Raw genomic sequence first — 26,888 nt, 5'->3', positions numbered from 1 at the left:
TAACTAATTCCTTATTTTGATTAGTTATTAATTTTTAGAGAAAAGCTCTAAGTTCATGTATTTGAATCAAAATTTTATCATAATTAATTGTATATCTATCTAAGTTTGATCATAATGTAATTATGTGTCTTGTAATTAAAGGCAAATAATCCAAATATATACACACATATATGTATACCTTAATAGATAATTTCATAAGGTAACTGTTGAATATTTGTTGGTGGACCTTATTTGGACTGTTAATTAATTTTGGCCCATGCAGAATTATTTAGGCTGAGCGACAATTCCGGACCACTTTTCTATCCCGACGACCGACGAGTTGTTTGACGAGCTCGGGGCAGCACGGTACTTCACTAAGCTTGACCTCCGCTTCGGCTACCATCAGATACGAATGCAGCAAGATGACATCTTTAAGACGGCCTTCAGAACTCATGAAGGACACTATGAGTTTCTTGTAATGCCATTTGGACTGACGAACGCCCCGTCCACCTTTTAGGCTGCAATGAATAGCATATTCCAGCCTTTCTTGCGCAAGTTTGTGATCGTCTTCTTTGACGATATTCTCATCTACATTCCGTCAGAAGAGACACACGCCTCTCATATTGCTCAGGTACTACACATTCTGGAATCCAATCAATTCTTTGTTAAGATGGCAAAGTATACCTTTTGCAGCACCACGGTTGATTATTTGGACCACTTCATCGAAAATGGGGAACTTAAGGCGGACCCTAGTAAGATCAGCGCGATGGTCGCGTGGCCTACGCCGAGCAATCAGAGACAATTGCGTGGTTTTTTGGGACTCACGGGGTATTACAAGAGATTTATAGCTCGGTATGCAATGATCGCCGCGCCATTAACCGAGTTGCTAAAACAAAAGGCGTTTATATGGACGGAGGAGTCCAACGCGAGTTTCGAAGTGCTGAAGGAAGCCATGACTCCTGCTCCTGTCCTCCGGTTGCCTGATTTCACATTGACTTTTTATGTGGAGACAGACACGTCGGATTTTGGGGTGGGCGCTGTGTTGCTTCAGGATGGCTACGGTCACTGAAGACAAAATAGCTCTAATAAAAAAAAGCGCAACTCTTTTTAAAGAAAATGATAACTAGTTTCTAGGTTTATTATTATTTATGATTTCAATATATTGGGCATATGATTATGATATTACCAATTGAACGAGGTACGATATCATGGCCTAATCCACCATTTTTTTTATTAGAGACTCAAACACGAGCATTAAGAATATATACTGGAAGTCCTAGCGGCAATGAGCTTAGACATTATTGTAAGAGGTGTCGAGTTCGAGCCCTCTTGACATCAATTGTAATTTCCTCATTTCTATAGGAGTTTATTTGTAATTTCCTCCTTCTTAATATAGGAGTTTCTTAAAATAAAGGACATTAATTTATAGTGTCGTATTTTATAGTCTTTAAAAACTTTTTAAATTTTAATTGGTTCAGAGAGATTTTTATATGAATAATGCGCTCATAAATGTTGGAGCCGAACACTATTCAATAATTAACTCTATACATCGATGTTACATCTATCGTAATTGACCAATAAAAAGTTATTATTAAAATGAAAAAAAACAATAAAGGAATTTTAAAAGAAAAAAATTGTAACTATACCATGAATCAATCATATTCAGTACAGAAATAAAAATAAGTTAAATTTGGTCGCGTTAGCACTATATAAAAGTAAATATAGTTATTATTAAAATTTAAAAAAAAATCAATAAAGGGATTTTAAAAGAAAAAAATTGTAACTATGCCATGAATCACTCAAATTCAATAAAGAAATTTAAAAAAAGTTAAATTTGGTCGCTTTAGCACTAAAAACAATATAGAAATAAAAAATAAGTTAAATTTGGTCGCTTTAGTACTAAAAGAAAATAGAGTTATTATTAAAATATAAAAAAATTCAATACAAGAATTTTAAAAGAAAAAAAATTGCAAGTATACCATGAATCACTCAAATTCAATAAAGAAATTAAAAAAAGGTTAAATTTGGTCGCTTTAGCACTAAAAACAATAAAGAAATTTAAAAATAAGTTAAATTTGGTCGCTTTAGTACTAAAAGAAGAGTTCTCATTAAAATATAAAAAATTCAATACAAGAATTTTAAACGAAAATAATTGCAAGTACACCATGAATCACTCAAATTCAATAAAGAAATAAAATCTCGTCGCTTTAGCACTAAAAGAAAATATACTTTTTAACAAAGATGAAATTACAAAAAAAAGGTATTTTAGAATACCTTTAAGCCATGTTTAGTTGGCGGGAAAGTAAAGTTGGCAAGGAAAATGATTCCTGGAAAAATGAATCCTGGGAATATGATTCCTAATAACTTTACTTTCCTGTGTTTGGAAAATATCAAGATTTAAAGTTTATATTTAATTTAAACACTAAACTAAAAATATACTTATCATTTATTATTTTTAAAAAATAATAATACATATTATTTAATAAATTATTAATTACAAATGATAATAATTATATTATTTTATTTATTATTACGATGGATAGTTTAAATATGGATTATACATCATAATATATAATAATATAATAAATAAGATTATTATTATTATTATTATTATATTTACTAAAATTTTAATTGAATAAATTTTATAATTTAAAATTTTACTACAATTTTATTGTTTATTACTAATTTATAAAGTAATAATTATTAAATTATTATTTAATTATAATTATATTTAATTATTTAATAAATTATTGTTATTATTATGATAATAAAAAATAAATATAAATATTAATAATATAGTTATAATTATGATAATTTGAATTATAGTTATTTATCATCCTGAAATTAAGTATGGTTTGTACTTTTAAATTATTTTTAAAACATAATAATAATAATAATAATAATAATAATGATAATAATGATAATAATAATAATAATGATGATGATGATGATGATGATAATAATAATGATGATGATGATGATGATGATGGTGATGGTGATGGTGATGGTGATGATGATGATGGTGGTGGTGGTGGTGGTGGTGGTGGTGGTGGTGGTGGTGGTGGTAATGATGATGATGATGATAATAAAACTATACTCTATTGCATTAAATATGTAAGAATCCTAAAACTGGAAAAAAGAATAACTAAGAAAAGTTAGGATTCAGAATGCTAGAAAGTTGTACTAACTTTCCTTGTTTCAGGATTTTGATTACTTTCTCAGTTTGATTAAAAACGGAAACAAACATAGGAATTTAAAATTTAAAGAATCATATTACTTTCTTAGACAGAATCCTAACAACCAAACATGGCCTTACTTTCTTCTTAATCTCTCTCCTTATACCAGCAATCGAACCCCCGACCTAGAGTTTACTCAATGCCTCACCAACTAGGCTAGGAGTGGCCGGTGTTAAGGTTCTTGCTACTTATTTTTATATTTTATGATGTGTATTGATCATACTCCATCCGTCCCGGTTGAGTCAGGCACATGTTTTAAGAAAGTGTTTGAGTGTGTAATAAATAAATGTTGTAGTCGATGTTGGGTCCCACTTTTAATTGAGTGTGTAATAAATAAATGTTGTAGTGGATGTTGGAACCCACTTTTAACACTTTTTACTTACTTTGTATACATTTTTATTAGTTTATCACAATAGAGACTCTTAAAGCAGGACGCCCGAAATTGATCAACGGGACTCCTAAAGCGGGACGGGGGGAGTATTATTATAATGGAGTAATTATTACTCCCACCGTCCCGAATAGGAGTCTTATTTAGTTATAACACGAGTTTTAAAAAAATGCAAAGAAAAGTGAGATGAACAAATTAGTGGAAATATGAGATATGAGTCTCACTTATATATATATATATATATATATATATATATATATATAGAGAGAGAGAGTTGTGATCAACGTCGAACCAATTTTAAAGACCGAACTAGAGACCAAATCTCATCCACCCATTAATCACATCTAATGGTTATTAAAAATTAAAACTTATCTACTTTTTTATTCAATCAAATTGCTGAAAGGTTAGTTTTGGAATTACGTCGCCATGATCCTCGCCTACGGCTCCGTCAAATGGTGGAAAATCTTCACCCCCGACCAGTGCTCCGACATCAAACGCTTCGTCGCCTCTTCGTCGTCCCTCTCCTCTCCTTCGACTTCATCTCCACCAACAACCCCTACGCCATGAACTACCGCTTCATCGCCACCGATACGCTCCAGAAGCTTATCGTCCTCACTGTCTGGTCGAGGATCAGCGCCCGAGCTTCCCTCGACTGGTCCATCACCCTCTTTTCCCTCTCCACCCTCCCCAACACCCTCGTCGTGGGCATCCCCTTGCTCAAAGGCATGTACAGCGCCGACTCCGGCAGCCTCATGGTCCAGATCGTCGTCCTCCAGTGCATCATCTGGTACACGCTCGATCCTTAATCTCCGAGCAGTTCCCTGACACCAGTGCTTCAATCATGTCCTTCCGCGTCGACACAGATGTCATTTTGCTGTACGTGAGAGAGCCGCTGGAGACGCAAGTTGAAGTTGGCAAGGATGGGAAGCTTCATCTTATAATAACTGTACTTCATCTTATAATGAAATAACTTCACCCGAGAAATGGAAACATTTCGGTTAAAACCTCCCTCCTCCATCGTCTACATCTCGCTCACTGCATCTCTCTCCAGTGCCTCTACCTTCGCCGGCGAGTGGCGGCAGGCCACCCGTCATTCCCCCTCTCACTCACATCTGGCATCTCTCTCTCTCTCTCTCTCACCATCTGCTCTTTCTCAAACTCGTTCACTCTCATCCCCGTCTCCAATTTCGAACCCTAGCCATCCGAAAAATCCTCTCCATCAATCTCCTCTCTCAGCAACTTATAGCCACCCTTGATTCGTGACATCCGGTGTTGGTAACCGCCATAACTCGGCTCTCCCTACTCGCGGTACAACATTGTTGTTCAGGCACCGACTCGAGGTCAGTCTCGGGTTGAATTTCACCTGCAACTCGGCCCCGATATAGTGTGTCACCACCGCCGCTACTACACTACCGTCGTTCAATCACTTCATCTTATAATCACTGTACTTCATCTTATAATGAAATAACTTCACACGAGAAATGGAAACATTTCGGTTAAAATGAGCCAAAATTTGAACAGTCCAAAATAAATAACTTCATCTTATGATATAATTTATCCATCTTATAATTACATTGCTTCATCTTATAATCAAATAACTTCACCCGAGAAATGAAAATAACTTATAATAATGTATTATGACTAAATAGCCCCTGGTATGAAGTAAATTGCTCTTAGGATGAATGACGGAAATTATTTGTACAATATCTCATCTCATCCATCAAAAATTAGATCCAATGGCTAATATTTGGTCTCTAGTTCTACACTAAGGAGGTGTACATATATATATATATATATATATATATATATATATATATATATATATATATATATATATATAGGGATGTATTCATTTCCTTTTTGCATATTTTCTCCTTTTTCCTTCTTGATCTCAGCCCCACGATTTTGTCATCCGACGGTTAGATTAGTGCCACGTGTCATTTAATAATGCAGATTTTCCGTTGAATAATGCACACCGACTAATAATGCACCATTATAGTGTAATAATGCAGATTTTCAGTTGAATAATGCACACCGACTAATAATGCACCATTATAGTGTAATAATGCAGATCATCTGGACCGTTGATGAATGAGATCTAACGGCTCATATTAAGAAGAATAAAGGATCTAAGGGATGAATAAGAGAATAACGCTCCCATATATATATATATATATATATATATAGGCATTTGATCAAAACAAAAATGGCCTTAAACCAAGAATTGCAGACGGTTTTATGTCCATTGGATTAGACAATCTAATCTTTAGATTAGATTAATTAACGGCTAGATTTTAATGGGAACATATTATTATTTTAATTATTTATAATCTAAAAAGGTTAATTAAGTAAATTGTAGTATGCCGTTAGTTATAGTATTTCCTATAATTTTGCTCTGTCATCTCTCCACTAACTGCTCTTTATCGTAGTTTATTAGCCCATAATTTCTTCTCCTTCAATCTTTCGTCGAATTTGCATACCCTATTCCAATTAATGTAGTTCTGCTTAGTTTGGTCATACTAAGCATTTAATACGTCATATGATTATAATATAATCATTTAAATGAACACTTCAGGGTCAAAATATGCGCTAATCGAAGTCATAATAACATATACATAAGTTTGGTCATAATAAGCATTTAATTCGTCTTACGCTTATAATATAAATATTTAATTGATCACTGTTGGGTCATAATACTGCTACAACCGAAGTCATAATAACATATAGCTAAGTTTGGTCATAACAAGCATTTAATTAGTAATACGTTTATAATATACATAATTTAACCATTAAATACATACCAACTATACGCTAATCAACGTTATAATAACATATAGATATGTTTGGTCATAATAAGTATTTAATACGTCATATGTTTATAATATAAATATTTATATGCACAATTCAGGGTCAAAATATGTGCTAATCTAAGTCATAATAACATATAGATAAGTTTGGTCATAATAAGCATTTAATTCGTCTTACGCGTATAATATAAATATTTAACTGATCACTGTTGGGTCATAATATGCGCCAACCGAAGTCATAATAACATAGGTGAAGTATCTGACGAATCTTCGCTCGAACAAAGAGTGGTTGGAGTTTTTAATTGTTGTGCCTATTCAGAATTCCAGAAGAGTTGTGTGATTTAGTGATTAGGATTTTTTGGGGTGAGATAGATATGTTGGGGGAGAGACGAATTGAATAGGCGGGAACCGAACAATCAGGCTACTGGCGTGTGGAGTAATGCTCCCATGATTTCCGCGAAGAAAAACCGGAACGTTTGTTTCTATTTTTTTGGTGCCCATTTTACCCTTTTATGCCTCAATTCATTCTTATTATGACCTAACAATATGGTTGTCAAGACTAAATCGTGGCCGCCCATAATCAGATCCTACGTTTCAGATTTGGTCTGTATTTTTGTACTTAAGGGCGTTTTTTGATAGATGGATACCCTATATATATATATATATATATATATATATATATATATATATATATATATAATGTGAGTGGAATAAGTTGGTCGTATTATTATAATAGAGTAATTATTACTCGTACCGTTCCGAATAGGAGTCTTATTTAGTTATAACACGAGTTTGAAAAATGCAAAGAAAAGTGAGATGAACAAATTAGTGGAATATGAGTCTCACTTATATATATATATATATATATATATATATAGGGGAGCGTTATTCTCCTATTCATCCCTTAGATCTTTTATTCTTCTTAATATGGGCCGTTAGATCTCATTCATCAACGGTCCAGATGATCTGCATTATTACACTATAATGGTGCATTATTCAACTGAAAATCTGCATTATTACACTATAATGGTGCATTATTAGTCGATGTGCATTATTCAACTGAAAATCTGAATTATTAAATGACACGTGGCACTAATCTAACCGTCAGATGACAAAATCGTGGGCCTGAGATTAAAAAGAACAAAGAACAAAAGATACAAAAAGGAAATGAATACATCCCTATATATGTATATATATATATAGGTATTTGATCAAAACAAGTATTGGCTTAAACCAAGAAATGCAGACGGTTTTCTGTCCATTAGATTAGCCAATCTAATCTTAAGATTACATTAATTAACGGCTAGATTTATTGGGTAGATATTAATATTTTAATTACTTATAATCTTAAAAGGTTAATTATGTAAATTGCATTATGTCGTTAGTTATAGTATTTCCTATAATTTTGCTCCGTCATCTAATGTTTCTTTTATATGATCATGACCTATATTTTCATCTATTATGACATATTAGAATAAATTAAATTTTTGTGGTATAAAACATAATCCATGTGTTATGACTTGAATGTAATTATATTTTGACCCTATTTTGCCATGTTTTTTATTATGACACATAACATTAATTAGTATGACCCAAAGATATGTCTATATTTTTGGGTAATTTTTTTTGTCGTGCTTGAATTGTAAAGGCGTTTTTAGTATGGCTATGCCATATAATCCATGTGTTATGACTTGAATGTAATTATATTTTGACCCTATTTTACCATATTTTTTATTATGACACATAACATAAATTAGTATGACCCAAAGATATGTCTATATTTTTGGGTAATTTTTTTTTGTCGTGCTTGAATTGTAAAGGCGTTTTTAGTATGGTTATGCCATGAGTAAAAACGGAACGTCAGTTTATATTTTTGAGTAATGATCCCATGATTTCCGCGAAGAAAAAATGGAACGTCAGTTTATATTTTTTTTTAGTTCCCATATTACCCTTTTATGCCTCAATTCGTTATTATTATGACCTAACAAAATGGTTGACAAGACTAAATCGTGATCGTTCATAATCAGATCCTCCGTTCCAGATTTGGTATGTATTTTTGTATTTAAGGGCATATTTTGATAGATTAAGACCATATATATATATATATATTAGTTTTGTAATATAATGTGGGTGGAATAAGTTGGTGGAATGTGAGACATATTTATCCTTAATGGTAAACATGAAATAGTACTTTTTATTGTGGGACAGACCGAAATGGCAAAACATGACTATTGTTACGAGAGAGGGGGGTATTACTTTAGAGGTGAAGGAATAATTGGTATAACGCACCGTAAAATGAAAAATTTTAAAAATGAACTATGCAAATGGTCCCTGAACTATGCCTTTTGCACGCCAATGGTCCCTGAACTTTAAAAATATCGTAGATAGTCCCTGAACTAAGAGATAATCACATTTTTTATATATTTTCACTCTTCAGTCTAATTTCATACCGAAATACCCCACAAGCTTGGAGTGTATTTTTGTCCATGCAAAAAGTAGTCATTGTCATACTTGTACTTTTCAGCAGGTAGATGTGATATTGCCCACATCTTTTTTGTCCGATTTCATTTACTCTTTCTCTCTCTTTGGTAATTTTGGTAGCCAACTATTACTTGGACATGATATTGATACACATATTTTTTGTCCGATTTCATTTACTCTTTCTCTCTCTTCCCTCTATCTCTCTTTAAAGTATACCAATTTCTTTTCTCCTCCTTCTTCCCTCTTCGTGTTTCTTCCTAATGTCTACTGTGTCAGTTAATAACTCAGGTGAAGGGGGAAATGGTTGTAGGTGGCTTCGATTTCAATACGATACTTGTTGGTGTCGCCAAAAATGATTCTAAAAATCATTGCCGATGCAAGAAAGGAATCAAACGGAATGCTATACTTCGTTTGTGAGAAGAAAGGTAAGGTTGGAGGCTGCAATTACTTTCGGTGGTGTTATCCGAAGTCCGTGGACGTTGATTGGGTTGGGCGGATTCGACGTGAAGGTGGGGATGGGGAGAAAGAAGTTAAATCTAGGCAGATTCGACGTGAAAGCGGGGATGGAGAGGAAGAAGTTCAATCTAGGCAGATTCAACGTGAAGGTAGGGATGGAAAATGGAAAGATGTTTTTCTTATCTTAGTTGTTGGGTATTCTTTTTTTGTTGCAATTTTAGCTTTGTTTGTTAGTTTGACGAAATAGGTTGTACTCTTTCATTTGGTGGAATAAAATATGTTGTATGAATTATGGATATGTTTGGCGTGTTCGTCGAAGAAGGAATGTGAAACAAAATATGCAAACCGGTGGAGATGAATGTGTATTTATTTTTGGATTACAATTTTCCTCCATTGTGTATAAGTTTGGTAGTTTAAGATATGTAAACAGATGGAGATGAATGTGTATTTATTTTTGTTGAAGATAAAGCCATAAATGAGTTTGGTGTTAGTCGGAATGTGTATTCATTTCCACTACAACATAATATCGTATTTAGTACTAAATCAAAAAATAATATCAGTGATCAAAGTGTTTCAAAGATTCTGAATCAGTTCTGAACCAAACAATTCAAATTGATACTCGATTGAGGTTTAATGCTAACTAATTTCATTTTGAGTACCTAAACAATAGATAAATATCATACATAGTACCTTTGCAAGGTTTAAGGCTAAGTAATTTCATTTTCAGTATCTAAACAATAGATAAATATCATACATAGTACCTTTGCAAGGTTTAATGCTAACTAATTTCATTTTCAGTACCTAAACAATAGATAAATATCATACATAGTACCTTTGCAAGGTTTAATGCTAAATAATTTCATTTTCAGTACCTAAACAATAGATAAATATCATACATAGTACCTTTGCAATAAATCATACATAAAAGATTTTGATAACCAACATAAAGTCTTGAATCCTACATACACAGTACAGCAAAATCAGCATCAGTCTGCATTCGTATTCCATGGCCAAAATCAAAATAATCATGGAGCCCAAATATTTAAGACAAAAAACAGACTGTATGTGATTTTAGCAAAAAGTCAAAAGATAGTATTCCAAAGTTGACCACAGAAGCATTACTTATTTAATCAGCCGTTCTGCGACGCCCATATCTCTGAGCGTTCCTAACATTGCGAGACGATGTAGCAGTCCTTGGGGCTTGACGACTTGAGGCGTTCGACACCTGATTGCTTGATGATGGAGATGGGTCACTAGTTTGTCTGGTGGATACTCTAGGGTCGTTTTGACATGTCCTCTTGTTGTGACCAGGCTGCCCACACCGACCGCACGTCATTACTGGTGCCCGCTGAAGTGACTCAACTTCATTCTCATGATATCGTACCTGTCATCATATCAGATTGCATTGCATTCATAATCAATGCCCAACAACACATCGCACATATGACCTACATTTAAACGATCTCAAATTGTATTCCCCAAAAGAAGTCGTACCTGAGGTTGTTCTCTCCTAATCTTCCTTGGGCGCCCACGTTGCCTTTTAGTGTTCGGTGGGTCTAGCTCAAAACCAACATCTGAATTCCTTGACCAATTTTCCATCCCGTTTATAGGGTACAAGACATGCTCATATAGAGCAACCATGCCGATCCCCGAGTAATAGGGTGAAACATAATCCGTTAGGGGTTTCTGAGTCTTCAAAATGCATGATGTCGCATGCACGCAAGGGATCCCACTGATTTGCCAAAGCCTACAAGTGCATGTCATTCCTCGCAGGTTCACCACAAACTGACCAGTAGGACCTGTGACCTGATACTCATTCTCACCATTCCACAACGATCTCCAAGAGGTAGACTTGCCAGCTGTCTCATCAAGAATCTCCTTTATCACATGAGGTACGGGGAAATTGTATTGCTTCACCCACTGCCCTCTAATTTGTATGCCCTCTAGTTGTTGTGTTCGAAGTTCCTCCAACAATGTTAAAATTGGCTTCTCACGAGCTTCTACGATCTTCGAATTAAACGTCTCAGACATGTTGTTTAGCTGTGCAATATTTTAAATATTAGCCTATATTTAATTCATAAATCATGACAAGAAACTTTTCAAGTAATAGTGGTTCACCTGTGTATCACACTTACCATGTCCAGAGAAGTACGCCCTCACCCATCTTTCTTTCGGAGCCGCCCCCACCAAATGTTGATATGCAGCTTGGTTGTATACTCGCATTGCATCCATATGCTTCAAGTAAACCTCCTCAGTTGTGCTATCTGATATTGCCCACATCTTTTTCTTCAAGACATCCCCTGAAAAGTTCTTCTTGAAATTGTTGTACATATGTTGTACACAGAAACGGTGCTCACTTTGAGGATATTTCTCTATAACGATCTTCTGCAAACCCTGTAAAGGAAACAATGACAGTTAAACAACAATATTTAAATAATTGTGTATATTGCAAGCTACAATATTTACTTTATTATAATTTTATTTCTTCAATCCTATTGAGCTTGTGTTCAGATCTAGCTAGAGATGCCTTTAATTTTATTAAACAATATCATAAAAGAAACATATATCATGTGTTACATGTGATAATTTATTTAGTTTACCTTTTGTTGATCAGACATGAAGACATATCTTGGACCAATAGCTGATAGCTCCAAGTCATCGTCAAGATGATCTAGAAACCACTTCCACAGCTCGTAGCTTTCCGTTTCGGCTACTGCCCAAGCAATTGGACACCAACCATTGTTTGGATCAACCCCGATGGCTGTGAATATCTGTCTCTTATACATCCCACACATGAAACATGCATCTAGGAAAATGATAGGTCGACAGAAGCGCTTCCATCCAATCTTCAATGGCCCTAAGCAAATATATATCCTGAGATTACTACGGGTCCAGACCCGAGCCCAAAGACCAATTGCCAAGATCCAAGATCCAAGTCCAAGTCCAAGATCAAGATCGAGATCGAGCCCGAGCCCGGGCCTAGGCCCGAGACCCGCGGCCCGCACCCGCGACCACGACCACGGGCTTGGGCTCGGGCAGGCGGCGGCGCGCGTGTGTAGGGCTCTTTCACCCATCTTGGTCCACTATAATTATTAAGTAACACAAAGTCACTTAATTTAAGCACATTAAAAGATGTGTCACTTCTCCAATGTGGGATAATGAACACTAGTTAATTATTCCCTAAGCTCAAACTCTAAGCTTTAATTAAAAGCTAATCATGCCCAATTTTAATCAACTATTTCTCACTCACCGGAAATCAGATTTGAGAAAGTGAATATACTACATTTATCTGCGTAAAATGTAGATTGACGCTATATCATTTAATTTCACAAAATTAGATGTCTCGTCACATTTATTATTTAGTCAAAATCCATTGACCGGACATATTTTATTCCATGATTTCTACAGTCCCCCACATGAGTGGAAATAGCCAAATGCATATGCATGCAGATACAAGCTCAACCCTCGAGAGGTATATAAGCATAAGGATAGGTAGTTGTTGGCTTTGAACCCTCCATAGTCGACACCATCGGATACACAGGCGGCTTAGTAGTGCGATGCTTTGAACTAATCCCCCACGGCGTGCACCGAGACAATGGTGTTAACGCTTAAACACCTCAACCTCATTCGTTCTCACGTTTTGTGTCCTTTGCGGCCTTGGACACCACTTTGGGTTCATAAGTGTGTTATTTGAAGCAGCCTCACTTCACACTTATATATGTGATTCCTAATCGAGTATCTTGCCCTACTCGGTCTCCTTGAGAACTCAATCTCCTCGAGATCCTTTAGGAGTCATTAAAAGTCATAGACTTAGGCTCACCACTAGGCAAGCTTTCCGACACTCTATTGCTCTCTAGGGAATAGATATAGTTGAGTGTTTCTCATGAACTCTCATAGCTTAGTTGTCCCTTTGAACCAAGTTCTTGGGATCTCCAGTCATCATGGTTGGGTTACCACTGTGATAATTCTTTAGTTTGTGGATTTCAAACTCATTCCCTCTAGCAACTTATTCATTTGATCACGGTTTAACCCTTTGGTTAGCGAATCCGCTAGATTATCTATTGACTTCACATAGTCAATTGTAATCACCCCTGTTGTGATCAAATGTCTCACGATGTTATGTCGTCGACGTATATGTCGAGACTTACCATTATAGAAGCCATCGTTTGCCCTTCCAATAGCTGCTTGGCTATCGCAGTGGATCAGCACTAGTGGCACTGGCTTAGACTAACATGGAATATCTTCAAGGAAGTTCTTAAGTCACTCGGCTTCCTGACCAGCCTTATCTAAGGCAATGAACTCCGATTCCATTGTTGATCGGGCTATACATGTCTGTTTTGTGGATTTCCACGATACAGCACCACCCTCAATAGTAAAGACGTAACCACTTGTTGAAAGTGAGTTTCTATTGTCGGATATCCAATTTGCATCACAGTACCCTTCAAGTACCGGGGGGTATCTCGAGAAGTGTAGCCCATGATTTTGAGTATGTTTTAAATATCTCAAAAACCCTCACAAGAGCTCTCCAATGCTCATTGCTTGGATTGCTCGTGTAACGACTCAACTTGTTCACGGCACAAGCAATGTCAGGTCGAGTGCAATTAGTCAAGTACATAATGCATCCAATGACCCGTGCGTACTCTTCTTGTGCAACGAGCTCGCCTTTGTTCTTGCTCAAGTGAACGTCGAGTTCAATTGGAGTCTTAACCGGCGCACCATCATAGGCTTTGAATTTATTCAATATCTTCTTAACATAGTTTGATTGTGTTAAGATGATTCCATCAGACGTTCTTAGAATTTTCATTCCAAGAATTACATCGGATAGACCAATGTCTTTCATGTCAAAGTTTCTCTTTAACATGGCCTTTGTATCGTTAATTACTTGAGTGTTGCTACCCAAGATTAACATATCATCAACGTATAGACACACTATAACATGGCCGTTATTAGTGCTCTTGATGTAGACACATTTGTCGCACTCGTTGATTTTAAATCCATTTAATAACATCACATTATCAAACTTCAAGTGATATTGCAATGGCGCTTGTTTCAATCCATATAGAGACTTTACAAGCTTGCATACCTTTTTCTCTTGTCCATGTACTACAAACCCTTCGGGTTGCTTCATATAAATTTCATCTTCTAGTTCACCATTTAGAAACGCGGTCTTTACATCCATTTGATGAATCTCAAGATTGTGCAATGCAGCAATAACGAGAAGCACTCGGATAGATGTAATCCTTGTTACAGGTGAATAGGTATCGAAGAAGTCATGTCCTTCCTTTTGTTTAAAACCATTTACTACTAGTCGGGCTTTATACTTATCCACTGTTCCATCGGCCTTAAATTTCCTTTTAAGTACCCATTTGCAACCTAGAGGTTTCGCACCTTCAGGTAGATCTACCAACACCCAAGTGTGGTTTAGCAAAATTGAATCAATTTCGCTTTGAACAGCTTCTCTCCAATGTAGTCCATCTGGGCCATCGAAGGCTACTTTTATAGATGTCGGTTCTTCATCTAATATAAAAGCAATGTAGTCAGGACCAAATATTTTTGGTGTTCTGACCCTACTACCACGTTTTAGTCCTGTATCCTTTGGATCAGGCCTTGCACGCTTGCGCGATTCAGGTTCCTCGTCCGCTGATTTAGAACTAGCGGCTTCTACTTCAATTCTTGTCTCAGAATTGGTTAAGACTTTTTCCTTGTCTTTGCAAGGAAATGTATTTTCGAGAAATACAACATTCCTTGACTCAATTGTTGTTCCTACTGTAATAGTCGATATTTCAGACTTGTGAACAACAAATCGATATGCACTACTATTAAGTGCATATCCAATGAAGATGCAATCAACCGTTTTAGGTCCGATTGTAACTTCTTTGGGCGGAGGAACCATCACCTTTGCCAAACACCCCCACACTCTGAGGTATTTGTAGGATGACTTCCTTCCCTTCCACAACTCATAAGGAGTAACATCTTTTCCTTTGAGAAGGATTTTATTCAAGATATAGTTGGCTGTCAAAACAGCTTCCACCCACATGTTATGTGGTAATCCTGAAGTCAGAAGCAGTGCATTCATCATCTCTTTTAGAGTTCGATTCTTGCGTTCTGCGACACCATTAGATTGTGGTGAATATGGAGCAGTTTTTTGATGAATTATACCACTTGCGTTGCATAACTCCTCAAACGGGGCAACATATTCGCCTCCTCTATCGCTTCGAATCGTTTTGATTTTACAACCAAGTTGATTCTCAACTTCGTTCTTATAATTTTTGAACGCTTCTATTGCTTCATCTTTACTTCTTAAAAGATAAATGTAGCAATACCTTGTGCAATCATCTATGAAAGTGATAAAGTACTTTTTACCACCTCTAGTTTGCACCATCTTTAAATCACATATGTCCGTGTGAATTAATTCACGGGGTTTTGTGCTTCGTTCAACCGAGTGAAACGGCAACTTAGTCATTTTTGCTTCAAGACAAATTTCACATTTATCTTGAGTATCCACTTCATTAGCCTTTAGTAAATCTAAATTCACTAATCTTTTAATGACTTTTGAATTTACATGTCCCAATCTACAATGCCACAAATTTGAACACTCAGTCAAGTAAGAGGAAATAGATGCTTTATTATTATTAGCCAACGACTTTGCAACACTGCGAGTTGCCACACTGAGCTTGAAAAGTCCATCGGTTACATAACATTTTCCGAGTGACTTTCCAAAGTTGTACAATGCAAACCTATCAGACTCAAATACAAGTTTAAACCCCTTATTAACTAGTATTGATCCTGACACTAGGTTCTTGCGGATGTCCGGGACATGCAGTACATCCTTCAAAGTGATAGTGACGCCAGACGTCATCATGAGAATCACGTTGCCAATGCCGAGAACTTCGGACGATGCTTGATTCCCCATGTTGATCTTCCTTCCTTCAACCGCAGTGTAGGAGGCAAACTTGCTCATATCTGAGCAGACATGAGCAGTAGCGCCGGTGTCGATGTACTAGCCACCCTTGTTATCAACAAGGTTAACTTCTTCAGTGACCACAACAATGAGGTCGATTTCATCCCAGTCTTTGAACTCCTTCTCAATGACGTGGGCCGCCGGTTTCTTCTTCTTGCTACGACAGTCCTTGGCAAAGTGACTAGTTTTGCCACACTTGAAGCATTCGCCTTCAAATTTCATTGCAGGCTGTTTTCCCTTCCCTTTATCCTTTTGACTTGGGCGAGGGCGTTTGTTGGAGGGACCGCCCCGCTCCAACAGATTGGCTTTGGCTTCAAGTGGGCTAAAGCCCTTGGCCTTTTGGTCACTTTTGCGCACATCAGCCTCATTGCGCAATTGCACGATCAAGTCTTCAAGGCTCATCTGCTTTCGCTTGTGTTTGAGATAGCTCTTGAAGTTCTTCCAACTAGGAGGAAGCTTGTCGATGATCGTGCACCTTAAGAATTTGTCGGGCAAGGTCATCCCTTCAGCCACTAGTGCGTGGATGATCATTTGGAGCTCTTGAACTTGCTCCATGATGGGTCGAGAGTCGACCATCTTGTAGTCCATAAATTTGGATGCTACAACTTGTTCAGTACCTGCAGCATTATCTATGCTATACTTTCTTTCTAGGCTTTCCCACATCTCTTTTAATGTAGTTACAACGGAGTATACATTGTACAAACTATCATCTAAAACACTTAGAATGAAATGTTTACAAAGATAATCTCCTTTTCTCCAGGCTTCATAGTCCGCCATGACTTCGAGCCTGGTCTCTTGATCGCTTGGCGCGGGCAGCTCGTTTTCCGTGAGGAAGTTGGCGACGCCCAATGTTGTCAAGTAGAACAACATCTTTTGGTACCACCTTTTGAAGTCAGATCCTCCAAACTTTGGTGGCTTCTCGGCAGGTGGCATCATTTTTTGTGCCAAAGGTGCCGCGCTTGGTCCATGGAAGGAACCAATTCCGTTACCCCCGAAGGAGCCAACAACGTGGCTGGGCATAGAGCCCCCACCATTCATGTTGGGCATAGAGCCCGCCATGGTCGAACCAGCCCCGAAGGGACTAGCACCCGCGTGAGACCCGAAGGCCCCAACATTCGTGTGAGACCCGAAGGTCCCAGCACTCGATCCATTAAAGGATCCGAAGGAACCACTAAAAGTGGAACCAACCGATCCACTCGAGGTGGATCCACCAGTGGGCCCAAGGGGGTTAACAAACTCCCAAGGGGTTGTTGATGAAGATGGATAGAGCCCGGGAGTGGGCATCATCGTCGGAATCGACGAGGTGTTGACAGGTCCAGTGGTCGCCATGGTGGAGGAAATGGCGGCGGCGGAGGTGGCAGCAGCGGTGTTGGATTCAGTCGACATCTCCAGCAAATGTGTTAAATGTTTCAAAAGTGTTAAGTTCAGTTTATAGTCCAAATTCCTTCAAAGGCAAGTTATCTCGTCTTGCGAATGTTGGTTTCTCGGATTACAAGAGATACAACCGGGCGTAATACAACCCAAAAGAAGGAATACAAAAGGGGAAACTGTTATGCTTGTGAATGATGTGTAAAATGCAGTGGAATGGCTAGCCTATTTATTGGCCAAGCCACCATGCAGGGTCAACCAAGCCATGTGGCAGGAGTGTGCCTTCCGTGTGTGGATTTCTCACGTGGCAGCCGTGTAGGCTTTGACTGTGCCACACTTGACGATGTGTCAAGCTACTTGGATTGCTGACTCAGCGGTGGTCTAAAAGGATTACTACGGGTCCAGACCTGAGCCCAAAGACCACCCAAGATCCAAGATCCAAGTCCGAGATCGAGCCCGGGCCCGAGGTCCGAGGCCCGCGAGCACGGGCTCGGGCTTGGGCTTGGGCGGGCGGCGGCGGTGGCGCGCGCGTGTGGGCTCTTTCACCCATCTTGGTCCACTATAATTATTAAGTAACATAAAGTCACTTAATTTAAGCACATTAAAAGATGTGTCACTTCTCCAATATGGGATAATTAATACTAGTTAATTATTCCCTAAGCTCAAACTCCAAGCTTTAATTAAAAGCTAATCATGCCCAACTTTAATCCACTATTCCTCACTCACTGGAAATCGGATTTGAGAAAGTGAATATACTACATTTATCTACGTAAAATGTAGATCGACGCTATATCATTTAATTTCACAAAATTAGATGTCTCGTCACATTTATTATTTGGTCAAATCCATTGACCGGACATATTTTATTCCTGATTTCTACGTAAATAAGATCACTACAACTCGATATAAGGTGGGAAATTTTCTACAATGCTCACAGATGAGACCATGATACTTTACATAGAGTATTAATACAGACAAGATTTTTTGCTAAGAAGAATTTGGTGACGATTTAATTTTATTTTCACTTGAATAGTTGGGCGTTATTGATTTTAACACAAAAATTTGAGTGATTATTTGTTAGTTTAGTCAATTATGCGTGGATTTCGTGCTAGTTTATATGCTACGAGAATTTAGGAGATAATATATATTGATTTGTATTAAGTAGAAAAAAGAAAAGATATTTGACTATATTAATGTAAATTGTAAATAGTATCTAATTGAAAACGAAAAGAGGTCAAAAAAGTTAAATGTACTCATGATAATTTACTTTTTAAAAATAAAAAAAAGATTATCTTTTTCAAAATAATAGAATGGAAAGTGTGACATATTTTGAGGGATATCAATTAAAAAATTAATTTTGAAGGCCACAAGTAGGTGTCTGATTAAATTTCAAATATAAATTCAGTTGGTTCTCATGTTATGAATGTAATGAACATTCAATCCTGTAGGAAAATCGGAATAATTAAGAAAAGATATTAGTAAAAGAAATCAAATCTGTTACGCTATAAATCCGATAGGTACTTTGCCCATCCCTCAAGAAACCACTATAAAGTTATAAACAATCAAATAAATAAAACTTGAAAGCAAATCAAATTTTTTAGTTACAGCCTGAACTTCTTCTCATAATCCTTCTAAAATTCAGTATAAACCCTAACCTCAAATCTCAATAGATCGAAAGCCTACATTTTTGGGTTATACAATGGCTGCATCGGCGGCGACGTTGGTGAGTTCGGCCGGCGCACTTCTGGCTATGCTGAATGAGACTCACCCGGCTCTCAAGTTCCACGCACTCTCCAATCTCAACACCTTTGTTGACTACTTCTGGCCTGAAATCTCCACTGCTGTCCCGATTATGTAAACCTTCTTTTAGTCAGTTTTTATTTATTTAATTTAATTATGAACTGGAAATTTGTGCATTACTATGACTGGGGCTCATGGTGTTGTTACTATTGAGGGAATGGTGGAGTTTGTGGTTCAATTGGGTGAATTAGGGTAGCATTGTGGTTATTTACGCAAATTTTGAGTTCTTTAGCGTTGATGCCACCAAGTGGTGAGAAAATTGGGGTTGTTCTTGTGAGGTAGTAGTTATTGTTTTAGAACATAATCAGGTGAACAAAGCTTAGAGCTTGGTTTTGTTTGACTATGGCATTCAATTTTAGATTATTGAATGTTTGTATTATACGTTTCTGCTTCTTGTGTTTCATCATGATTATTATGTAGGATCTGTTGTTTGGGCATTTTTCACTAGATGCTGCATGAATTATGCATATAAGTTGGGTGAACTACTTTGTTAGTTCTGGCAAACTTTATACCGTTGGTTGAGTTATAGCTTAAAGTTATCAGCTTGCCCTTTCTGACTTGTTAATGTCATTGATTGTGCTCTCCTGTTCTTTTTGGCTATTTGTGCTCTCTGCAATATTAACTTTCCATATTGTGATTTCATGTGATATCTTTCTTGATTTTGATGACTGCTACATGGTGATGAGCTTTTTTATAGTATATGTTACCAACCTTTCTATGAGCAATTTCTCTCATATTGAGTCATTTTTAAACTGTTTTTTTTTCACGGTAATTGAATCCTCTCCTCCTTTTGCTTTTGGTTGCAGAGAAAGTTTGTACGAAGATGAAGAGTTTGAACACAGACAGCTAGCTGCCTTGTTGGTTTCAAAGGTTGAATTTCCTTCTTTCAGGAAATTCAATTTCTTCTTCTGCTTGCATATTTTAGTTGGCTGTGTAGTTGGTTGGTCCATCAGAAATTGCATATCCGTGTCATGTAAATTTTCCAGTATTCTGCAGACGAGTCATGAAATATTCTCTCAGATATTTAATTTCTTAAAAACTATAAGTAGCGTGCTTTAAATGAAAATAGATTTGTCTCACATGCCTTTTCTCTTTCTTTGTAAAATTGTCTTAGTTTTAGTCATTGATTTGTAATTCATCGTCTCATATTGAGTACAGAGACAAAAATATGTCATGTAAACGTTGGTTGAATCAACTAAAAAAAGCTGCAGTTGTTACTTGGAAGTTTGAGGAAAAACTCATATAAGGACATAATCACTGGTGATACCAGTAGGAATATTGATCCATATCCACACCAGGTTCACATAGGATATGCTGTATTAGATTCACATAAAGTTTATTATATTATGGAATAAGTTGTTGTAAAACAGATTCATGGGTCAGTTATGCTTGTGAGAGATAAGAGTGAGAGCCTGTGTCCTAACTCTTGTGATTTTGGATTACGGAAGTGTTGCTATTGTTAAGTAAGATTATTTAGTATAACAGAACTCTTATATATTCTTTTTGGGTTGTAAAGAAATTTACATTATAAGACATATCTTGCTATCTGGATATAAGTATATTCCAAGTATCATAAAGAATGCTGCAACTGCTGCTGCTAGGTCCTGAAGAAGTTGCATGAAAGGGCATCATGCTTTCGTATTGCCTTTGCTTACTTTATACTTTGTGAAGAAGGGAAGCATATGACCTAAATTTTTATAGTATCTATTCATAAATCATAATTATGCATATATCTGGTATCAACTATATGAAAAGTATTTAGCTTCTTTCAGACCTAGGTTTTGTTTATTTCATGTTGTCTTTCTCTTGCAAATTATTGTGCGTTCTATCATTAGGTTTTCTATTATTTGGGTGAGCTCAATGATTCATTGTCCTATGCTCTGGGAGCTGGCTCTCTTTTTGATGTATCTGAGGACTCAGATTACGTTCATACTCTACTCGGTGAGAATTCGCATCACCCCTTAGAATTTTTTTTCACACTACTTTCTCTTTTTCATTAAGATGATGTGGCCACTTGATATCATTTTATCTCTAATAAGTAGTGCTGATGTCCTACTCATATGGATGTGCTTTAATGCTTTATTGTTTATAATAGTTATACTCTATAATTGTCTCACTCAGCTAAAGCAATAGACGAATATGCAAATCTGAAGACAAAAGCAGCTGAGACAAATGATGAATCTATACTGATTGACCATAGGATGGAAGCTATTGTTGAGAGAATGCTGGATAAGTATGTGTAATAACCTTGTTGTTGGAAAACCTAATTATGTCGTATCCTGACATATATTCCTGTTGGCTATTCTCAATGTTTTTCAGATGTACTGCAGATGGAAAATATCCACAAACCATAGGGATGGCAATTGAATGTAGAAGACTGGATAAGCTTGAGGAAGCAGTTATAAGTAGTGACAATGTTCATTCGACAATTAATTATTGCATAGATATCTGTCATTCCTTTGTGAACAGGCGAGAGTATAGGCGTGAGGTAACCTCCTTTAGCATATTTCGTAAAATATTCTGTAGGCCCGTTCATTTTGGTAGAAATTTAGCCTTCTCGTTTTGAACAACCCTATTTTCTAAATTAGGGTGGTATTATGTACTACATGCTTTGCCTTTCTTGTGCTATTTGTGTTATAGACAGAGACTGGAGTAGACCTTGATTTCTAAGGTGTCTGAACCATATTTGTTACTTGTACTAGGTCTCTAAATTACAATGAGACGATACTTTATTTCAGATTGAAATTATTGAATTTCATTCTGATCCATATTTGAGATTTTTCTGAATACATGTATTCTGACATGTGGCTCTACAGATACTCCGCCTTCTGGTCAAAATATATCAGCAGCTGCCATCTCCTGATTATTTGAGCATTTGTCAGCGCCTAATGTTTCTAGATGAGCCGAACGGTGTTGCAAGCATATTGGAAGAACTCTTAAGATCAGAAAATATTGATGATGCACTACTGGCATTTCAAATTGCATTTGATCTTGTGGAGAATGAGCATCAAGCTTTCCTTTTGAAGGTTAGAGATCTGCTTCCGACTCCCAAGTCACAGCCTTCAGAGCCTACTCAGTTGTCCGAGTCAGCTCAGCCAGATTCTACACAAACTGAAATTGCTGTCACATCTGAGGATGTTCATATAACTGAGGCAAATCAAGCAGATGAAAGCATAACATCTACTGATCCATGTGAAGCAGTTTATGCGGAGAGGCTGACAAAACTAAGAGGAATTCTGGATGGAGAGACTTCCATACAGTTGACCCTGCAATTCTTACACAGCCATAACAAGTGAGGCTATTATTTTCATCTTTATAATCTTATATCAAGTCCGAACATATTCAGTTCACATAATTTGCTAGTAAAATTTAAGAGGCATGATGGATTTTATTTTCCCATCTTTACAGATCAGATCTCCTCATTCTCAAAACAATAAAGCAGTCTGTTGAGATGAGAAATAGTGTCTGCCATAGTGCAACTATACATGCTAATGCTATTATGCATGCTGGAACAACTGTTGACACATTTCTGAGAGAAAATCTGGTAAGTACATAAGCATTTTCACCAAATTCTGTTCCATCTGTTTTGGTGTTAATTCAGCCATTATGTATATAAATTGTCAGGACTGGCTGAGTAGGGCCACAAATTGGGCAAAATTCAGTGCAACTGCGGGACTTGGCGTTATCCATCGGGGCCATCTACAGCAAGGAAGATCCCTCATGGCACCTTACTTGCCACAAGGTGGCAGTGGTGGTGGCAGTCCATACTCGGAAGGTGGAGCATTATATGCTCTTGGTCTAATTCATGCAAACCATGGGGAAGGCATTAAACCCTTTCTGCAGGAAAGCCTCAGGAGCTCTAATGTTGAGGTCCAGCCATTCCTTAAAACCTGTTTTTCCTCCTTTCCCCTCGAGCAATGACTGTAACTTAACGCTGTGATAAATGGCACAGGTCATTCAGCATGGTGCCTGCCTGGGTCTTGGTTTGGCTGCATTGGGCACTGCTGATGAGGACGTCTTTGATGAAATAAAAAATGTGTTGTATACTGACAGTGCTGTTGCTGGTGAGGCTGCTGGGATTAGTATGGGTCTACTGATGGTTGGAACAGCTAGTGAGAAGGCTGCTGAAATGCTTGCATATGCACATGAAACCCAACATGAAAAGATTATAAGGTGACTTGAGTCATGAATCTGAGTTTTAGAGACTCTTTAACCACATTTTATCTCGCTTTTATATTTATATTTGACTGTGACATGATAACAGGGGTTTAGCCTTAGGAATAGCACTTACAGTCTATGGAAGAGAGGAAGAAGCTGATACACTCATTGAGCAAATGACAAGGGATCAAGACCCTATATTGCGTTATGGTGGCATGTATGCCTTAGCCTTGGCGTACAGAGGAACATCAAATAATAAGGCCATTCGTCAGTTGCTGCATTTTGCTGTGTCAGATGTAAGCGATGATGTCAGACGGACTGCTGTTCTTGCCCTTGGATTTGTGTTGTACTCTGATCCTGAACAGGTTGTGTATTTGGTTTTCCTTTTATTCCCTTTTGGTCCTTGGATGCTGTCTATTGATGGACTCTGAGACTTTTGAGAAGTCAACTTGCATATATTTGAAGTTGTATTAACTTTTTTATATGTAGTGCCCTCGCATTGTCTCTCTGTTATCGGAGTCCTACAATCCACATGTGCGTTATGGTGCTGCACTAGCAGTTGGGATTTCTTGTGCGGGCACTGGACTTAGTGAGGCCATATCATTGCTAGAGCCATTAACCTTGGATGTTGTCGACTTTGTCCGTCAAGGTGCTCTAATTGCAATGGCAATGGTGATGGTTCAGATCAGTGAAGCTAGTGACTCTCGTGTTGGTGCTTTCAGGTGTTGTATCTGAATTTTATGTTCACCTTGTCTATGATTTATATTTCTCATCTCTCCCTGTTTCTAAATACTTAGGCGACAATTGGAAAAGATAATCCAAGATAAGCATGAAGATACGATAAGCAAGATGGGTGCTATATTAGCTTCGGGGATTTTAGATGCTGGGGGACGGAATGTGACCATCAAGTTACTTTCAAAAACAAAACATGATAAAATCACTGCAGTAGTAGGCCTTGCTGTTTTCAGTCAATTCTGGTACTGGTATCCACTCATCTACTTCATCAGTTTGGCATTCTCACCAACTGCTTTAATTGGTTTGAACTATGACCTGAAAATACCCAAGTTTGATTTCCTATCACATGCGAAGCCGTCATTGTTTGAATACCCTAAGCCTACTACTGTCCCTACCACTGCTTCAACTGTTAAACTGCCCACTGCAATTTTATCAACATCAGTAAGAGCTAAAACCAGGGCTAGTAAGAAAGAAGCTGAGAAGCAGGCCGAGAAGGCAGAAACAAGTACGGAAAAGGGTAAATCAAGCGACAAGGATGGAGATTCTATGCAGGTAAATGTTTTGTATGATGCCATTGTTTATAATTTTGATACTTTTCTTGTTAGAGTAAAAAGGCGAGAAGGCTAACGAACAGTAAGAACCGAAGATATAATTATATATATAATCTAGAACAAAACAAATGATAATCCTCTTACGAGGTCACTTCTCTAACAAGTCCCTATGCTAATATACCACCCTTATGCTAAACTTAAGGTTATTCCTTGCTCTCAAACCTATAGGGACTCTCAACTTACTTAGTAGCTCGTCTGATTAATTGCCACTCTAACACTAAAGATTGATAAAAAAAGCCCAAAGTCACATAGAGCATTAGATCTTCTGTCAACTAAGAATGATTTGGGTCAGAAAGTACGTGGTACTACGATCACTAGAGGAACAATACCTAATCCTGAGGATGCTCCCGAATGCTTGTTCGATACTTATAGACTTCCATCTTTCCAACTCTTGATCCATATCATCTCTATCTCTTGCTATGGGATATAAATTTTGTAATCACGATCCTTCACCTTGTTTATGATTTATTTGCTTTCCTTTTCTGGGTCTTTCATGAAGCTTATCTTTGAGGGTGGATAGTACATCTCCTGATCCTAATTTGCTAATTTACAATGACATTTCAATATTTCAGTGCTTTTGCTGCTCGGTAGGTTTTAATTGAATACTTGCTCAACTCGGATTCTCTTTGCTTCCTTTGTCAGGTAGATAGTAACACAGAGAAGAAGATGGAACCTGAGCCATCGTTTGAAATTTTAACCAATCCTGCAAGGGTGGTTCGTCCACAAGAGAAATTCATCAAATTTCTTCAAGACAGTAGATACGTGCCAGTTAAGACAGCACCTTCAGGATTTGTGCTATTCAAAGATCTACGTCCGAATGAGCCTGAAGAATTATCTCTCACTGAGTGTCCCTCGTCTGCGACCTCTAATGCTACTGGCGGATCAGTCCCTGGACAGCAGGGATCGGCCACAGCAATGGCTGTCGATGAAGAGCCTGCACCTCCACAACCCTTTGAATACAGCTCGTAATCCTTTAGTATTGGAGGTAACGTTATGCGTTTACGCTTTGATGGAGAAAGTTGATTGGTTCTAGCAGGTCGGGAGGTGTTCAAGCAACTGGCGTTCTGGTGCAGAATCTTGATGTCGTAGCCAATGTCGATTGCTGCTGATGTTTCCAACTCTTTCTCTGCCATGCTTTTCTTCTTCCATTTTATTATTTGTGGTTTTCAATAAGGATTATGTACACTAATGGAGGGCCAAAACCTGGACTCTAAAAGCTGCGCTGTCTAAGTAGCGATGTCCGATTTATTCTTTTCCATCTTGTAGTCCTTATTTAAGTTGAAAATTAGGGTGAGTTATTCTCTCTCTGATATACTAATTAACATATATTAACATATATTGTAGACCTCCGCATAAAGATCATTGCACTTACCTTAGTCCATCTACAACCATGTTTTTAAAACTCATACCCTCTCTCAACCCGTATATACCTCATACATCTCCTTTTAATTTTATATTTACATTTTAAATCACTATTTAATTTGTAAAATTGAATAACAGAAGAAATAACAAAATCATTCATTAAAAATCATAAATATATTTATAAAGTGAAAATATGTTGGTATTTATAGAGTTTGAAATTTACATTACAAAAAATTGCATAATTAAATTTCGTAAATATTACTCCAAAAGTATATACACCAAAAGTATATATTAATGTAGATTTCTATTTTTTATTAAAAAATAATTTTCAATTAAAAAGATAAAAGCAAATTCTTTATAAAAAAAATTCGAATTTATATAAAAAAATTATTTCAATGTGAGATTGCGTCTGCAACGATTGACACGCTCTGTCCCGCGCCTCCAGGCTCCAGTCCCACTCAGTGCCATCTCTCGTATCCATCACTCCGCCCGATGCCCCCTTCCCACTCCCTACAATGGGCGCGCATCACCCTGCACACCTCTCAA

General features: G+C 37.1%; 2 protein-coding genes across 2 annotated transcripts; both read left to right on the top strand.

Moving 5' to 3' along the window:
- Positions 1-502: 502 nt before the first annotated feature.
- LOC121796998 (uncharacterized mitochondrial protein AtMg00860-like) lies at positions 503-1,048 on the top strand. The gene has a single exon (XM_042195744.1). The coding sequence runs from the start codon at positions 503-505 to the stop codon at positions 1,046-1,048; it is 546 nt and encodes a 181-aa protein (XP_042051678.1).
- An 18,175-nt stretch (positions 1,049-19,223) lies between these two features.
- LOC121795985 (26S proteasome non-ATPase regulatory subunit 1 homolog A-like) lies at positions 19,224-26,356 on the top strand. The gene is made up of 13 exons (XM_042194669.1): positions 19,224-19,530; positions 20,283-20,346; positions 21,312-21,417; positions 21,598-21,709; positions 21,796-21,964; positions 22,293-22,768; positions 22,885-23,020; positions 23,101-23,346; positions 23,429-23,649; positions 23,741-23,999; positions 24,124-24,356; positions 24,432-24,921; positions 25,623-26,356. Exons 1-13 carry the CDS (start codon positions 19,376-19,378, stop codon positions 25,947-25,949), a joined length of 2,994 nt encoding a protein of 997 aa, XP_042050603.1. The 5' UTR covers positions 19,224-19,375; the 3' UTR covers positions 25,950-26,356.
- The last annotated feature ends 532 nt before the right edge of the window (positions 26,357-26,888 follow it).

The sequence above is a fragment of the Salvia splendens genome, chromosome 3, assembly GCF_004379255.2.
Source record: "Salvia splendens isolate huo1 chromosome 3, SspV2, whole genome shotgun sequence".
In the NCBI taxonomy this organism is placed as follows: Eukaryota; Viridiplantae; Streptophyta; class Magnoliopsida; order Lamiales; family Lamiaceae; genus Salvia; species Salvia splendens.
The sequence above is the reverse complement of the archived record's forward strand: the minus strand, read 5'-3'. Positions and strand labels throughout refer to the sequence as shown.